The following is a 5,175-nucleotide window of genomic DNA, read 5'->3' as shown; positions in this document are numbered from 1 at the left end:
GAATATAGAAATATACTGTGTGAAAATATGCCATGAAACCTGCTGAAAGCATGTGCTGAAACCTACGCAGACATGGAGCACCAAATACCAACTGTCTGGAGTCGTGTTTGCATCCTGACAAATAGAAATTAGCAGATGGATGTTCCACTGTGTTCACAAGTTAGCTGCTAACTTTGCCTGTTTGATGTCTGGAGATGTAAATGTACAGAACTGCCTTCTGCTGCTGGAAACCAAGTTAATGAGAACACATGAGAAGTTTGTGTCTGTACAACTATGATTATAGTTGTTATATTTATTTGTTAGGGCAGTTTCTACTGTGGAACCCCTCACTTGTATTGTTCCAGGTTATCTTACTAAATTCTCTCTGGACATTGTCCTCTTGCCACCATCGTCCAGGTGAGAAAAGATCTGAGTTGTGAAAATTTGATCCACTCATCTGAGTCACATTCAGATAGTACATTATAGAGTGGTGCAGTGAGTGGACGTTTGCTGCCTCTCAGGTTACAAACAGGCTGCCTTATCTTATTGCTGAAGGTTATTGGTGTTGTTGAAAAGAAGATAGTGTCGATTCAATTGTTCTGGTAATATTTATATTTACAGTTAATATTCTCCTGAGAAAATGCTAAATGAACATCTTTTGGGGCAATAAAGGGCACTGCTCTTTTTTTTTAAACTTGGAAATAATTCACTTGTTCTACATCTCTGTCACTCAGTGTAATCACTGTATTCTATACGCCTTGTTCATCAGTTTGGACACATTTTCTCAAAATTCAATCTGACAGTCTGGCATCTTTGAAATCTCCACGAGAAATCTAGATAAAGTTATGTGGGTTTGACTGCATGAAACAACTTTGTAATGACTTTTCCCACTGTAAACATAATGTTACCAACATGTGGAAGGCTGTTTAAAACTTGTAGAAATAATTATTCTTCAGTCCTTTTGAAATCTTTTTTTTTTTTTTTTCAGTCACATACAGCAGATATTGTTTTGTATCAGGAGAAAATGGACACAGTGACCTTCCACATCCTGACATGATGAGGGTTAGGGTTAGGGTCAACCAAAAACCAAACTACCTGGTTAACTGATGTACACTGTCACTGCTGTGTTAACCTTTAAACTGAGGCTTGAATGCAGAAATGGCAACAACCCACAGACAAATACCTGAAATGTCAAATGAATTTGCAGCTGACCACGAGGAGATGGATGTGTAATGATCCATGGAGGGTAATGAGATCAAACTCATCAGCTCCTCACTAAATAAACTGTACACTGCAACTGAGGAGTTTGTAATTGTGTTAATTAATCTGTAAATAACGGAGGTCATTGCAGAAGCTCACTAATGTGAAACACAATGGTGAAGGAAACATGTTCCTCTGTTGTTTATGTGTTGTATTGCTTCTTTTATTTTTGCAGTGCCTCCTCAGTTTCTGAACTACCCAACCAACACGTACGCCTACGAGTCCACCGACATCGAGCTGGAGTGTGCTGTGACAGGAAACCCACCACCGACGGTACGCTGGATGAAGAATGGAGAGGAAGTGATACCCAGCGACTACTTCCAGATAGTGGTGAGTCAAATACAACCTAGAGACATTTATAGATATATACTGCATCCATACATCTCTTTGAAACTGTGAGGACAGGCCCAAGTGACCTCACAATGATGCTCTAACAGAAGTTGATCTGCAATAAAGCTACTGTGATTTAATCCTTCTAGAACAGAACAACATGGACAACAGTAAAAAATGTGTATGTGTGTGTGTGTGTGTGTGTGTGTGTGTGTGTGTGTGTGTGTGTGTCTGGCTGTGTGTGTGTGCAGGCTCTGCCTCCTCACACCCAAATCAGACCCAGCTGGGATTGAGCCCTGTCTCCCTCAAAATCATATCATCACATCACAGTAATCCTGTAGACTACAGAGAGTTGTTTGATATAATTTCTACACCTAACCGATGTTAACAACGAGCTCTATAGGGTACTGCTGTCAATCACATAGCATCAGATGTTTCAGGCATGTAGTCTCTAATTGCGCTAATATGACCATCTGACATTCAATCAAATGGTTTTGTTTTTTATTATACAGAGGTGTTTCTGTTATTTAGCCTACCTTCAGTGATAAGAATGGGGGGGGGGGGGGGGGGGGGGGGTGGTAGCAAACCCACAGTATAACCACTAAAATAAAGTACAATACACAACTGTACACAACCACATGCACATACAAGCACACACATATTCACAGTGCTGATTTGACTTATACATGCTCTCATACTTGAGAGTAATAAGTGTAAGAGTTCATGAGTCTAATTAGCCAATAAGAATCAGATTTGTTCATTTCTCCCTGGATACTGGGCTAGTAGCACTTGCCTGTGTGTGTGTGTGTGTGTGTGTGTGTGTGTGTGTGTGTGTGTGTGTGTGTGTGTGTGTGTGGGAGTGTGTGGCTGTGTTTGTAAACATCACAGAGATCAAAGAGTCTCTTAACGAACTGTTTTGAACACGTGTCTAGCTGGAAGACACAGAGCTGACACAGAGCTGAGTGTGATTTTGGCTTGGCAAGCCTCTCAAACGACTGCTATTTCTGAAAAAACTGTAACTCCTATCATAACTATTAGCGGACCATGAGCGACACAAGACCTTCATGCACAGAATATGTGGCTTTGGTGTTTCTAGAGCCAAAAATGTGGAAACAGGAGTGAGTTACAAAAGAGAGTCACTTCTGCTTTTTCTCTGGAAAACAGCTCCTGAATTTGTATTGCAGTCAATGGGAGGTGGAGGGAACTCCCATCACTTTAAGGCTCACTGTTCAAATTCTGTAAGTCTCTGTGATTAGGTAGACACTTGCTACGAATCAGCACAAATTAGTCTACTACCTAGGAAGCAGTGATGTGTGAAGACTGAAATATGTGGCCAGAAGGATTTACACAGGAGTTACACAGAATCTTCTAAGAGGAGTTCTAGAGCTTCTCCCACTCTAGCGATGATGTCATCCACTCTAGCGATGATGTCATCCACTCTAGCCCCGAACATTCTATGCAATACACACCCATTATAAACTCAAAAATGATCCGAGAAAAGCATAAAATAACTAAAACTGTCAGAAATCAATTGAATACAAGTTTAATAGCTTAAAGGCTTTTGTACAGTTTAAAATTTGAAAGAAGTCTGTAACTGAAAATATGCTGAAGTAGTTGAAGTTCAAAGAGGCTGAAGTTTTCACGGATTGGAATGGCAACAATAGCAGAAAAGCTTAATATTTCGAATACTATAAATAATACAAATAAGGAAAATAATAGCACCCTTCTCCTGAAAAAGCTGCACATTTTGATATCCTATATTAGTATGAATGAGTCAGCATTGACACTAATAAGTATGCAGGCTATAATATATATATGTAATATATGCCTTCAATGCCATTGCATTGCAGGCACATAATTACATAGATAGATAGATAGATAGATAGATAGATAGATAGATACTTTATTTATTAATTATTAATTAGTCCACATCTTTTGGCTGTGGTGTTGTATAGCCTGATGGCAGTGGGAACAAAGGATCTCCTGAACCTCTCTGTTCTGCAGCGCAGTGAGATGAGACGTTTGCTGCAGCTGTAACTGCTTCTCTGTCCTGCCAGAATGTTGTGGAGAGGATGGTTGGTATTGTCCAAGATGGCCTCCATCTTACATTGCATGTATCTCTCCACAACAATCCAGAGTATGTCCAGACTCCTGCCAAGCACAGTCAGCTTTTTTGACCAGCTTATCTAGTCTTCTTGTGTTCATGTCTGACATGCTGCTGCCCCAGCAGACTGCAGCATAAAAAGGTACTTTGGCCACCACTGACTGATAAAACATGTGCAGCATTTTATTGCAGACGTCAAAGGACCTGAGCCTCCTGAAGAAAAAGAGCCAGCTCTGCCCCTTCCATGGCATCCATGTTCAGGGACCAGTCCAGTTTACTGTCCAGGTGCACACCTTGGTACTTATAAGTGTGCACTACAAGTAGGGCCTAGACCTCCGGAAGTCGATAACCATCTCCTTAGTCCTGGAGGTGTTCAGATTTAGTCAGTTCTTGTCGTTCCATTCACTGAAGGCCAATTGTCAGATCCCCGTACTCCTCTTCCTGCCCAAACAAGGTGTATGACAGAATTTTTTGTTTTGATTAACCTTCTTGTAGAAACCTTTTAGTTCTATCATTAGTCTTCCTTTGCAACTTAAAGAATTCACACTCAATATTAACCAAAAAAACACCCACTTAACTTACTTTCTCTCCTTTACCATACTTGGTCTACCCCAGTCACATCACATGAGGTCAAACAGTGTATAAATACAGTGTTTGGGACTTAACAAACCTGTGTGTTTTACTTTAACCAGAAGTAATGACTGTGTGTGAACTGTAACCAAACAAAATGGAAAACAAGGTCTGCAAGTTGTTGGTCAATGATGGAACTATGGTAAAACTACAGTGGCCGACAGAGGCAAACGCGCTGCAATGGCCAAAAACACTCACCTTGACCATAAGCTCAAGCTTATACTCAAGGTGTTCCACTTGGCACTCCCCTAGAGGCCTGCAGCAGTTCTTTTGTGTTGTCTGAATATACAGCACTTTTTTCTGTTGCATTTGTTTTGGGTGTTTGTGTGTTTTTGTTGTTGCATTGTTGCTGTATTTGCAGCGTGTTTGCTGTTAATGTCTTTGTTTTGGCTTCCTGCAGCTTGTTTTTTCATTTGCAGCATGTTCCCGTTATATTTGTTTTGTATTTTGATGTGTTTTTGAATTAGCATTGTTTATGATTTTGCAGCTTGTTTCTCCTATTGGAAGGGTTTTGGGCAGTTGCAGCACATTCACCCTTGTCTGCCACTGTATAGAACAATTAACATTAGCATTAAATTAAGAAAACAATATGGCCATTCTGGTTCTCCCTCACTTTGTCACACTGAGATGACTGCACCAGTCTGCCACTTATAAAGTAAAACGAAATATGTGAAAATAAATAAATAAACCAAGGGAAAAAAAGAAACTCAAACAAATACCTTAGATTAGAATATAAAAGGAGCTGTCATCAGAGAGGACAAGAGCTATCAACTGCATCCAGATACAGACTTTTGAACAAGTGTTGATTTGGATTACAATTACAGTTTTCATTCACTAATTGAATTAGTGATGCCTCTCTCTCTCATACACAC

General features: G+C 40.1%; 1 protein-coding gene across 1 annotated transcript in view; it reads left to right on the top strand.

Moving 5' to 3' along the window:
* The window catches only part of dcc (DCC netrin 1 receptor), a 211,243-nt gene that overhangs the window by 49,811 nt on the left and 156,257 nt on the right, over positions 1–5,175 (top strand). The window contains exon 5 of the mRNA XM_087171665.1: positions 1,415–1,569. Coding sequence (XP_087027791.1) covers positions 1,415–1,569 — 155 coding nt within the window. The remainder of the gene's footprint in view (positions 1–1,414; positions 1,570–5,175) is intronic.

This window comes from Seriola lalandi, unplaced genomic scaffold (assembly GCF_002814215.2).
Source record: "Seriola lalandi dorsalis isolate HSWRI2012SDOR001 ecotype SW California unplaced genomic scaffold, Sedor1 jcf7180002054939, whole genome shotgun sequence".
NCBI lineage: Eukaryota > Metazoa > Chordata > Actinopteri > Carangiformes > Carangidae > Seriola > Seriola lalandi.
Note: the sequence above shows the minus strand (reverse complement) of the source record. Positions and strands in the feature narration are given on the sequence as shown.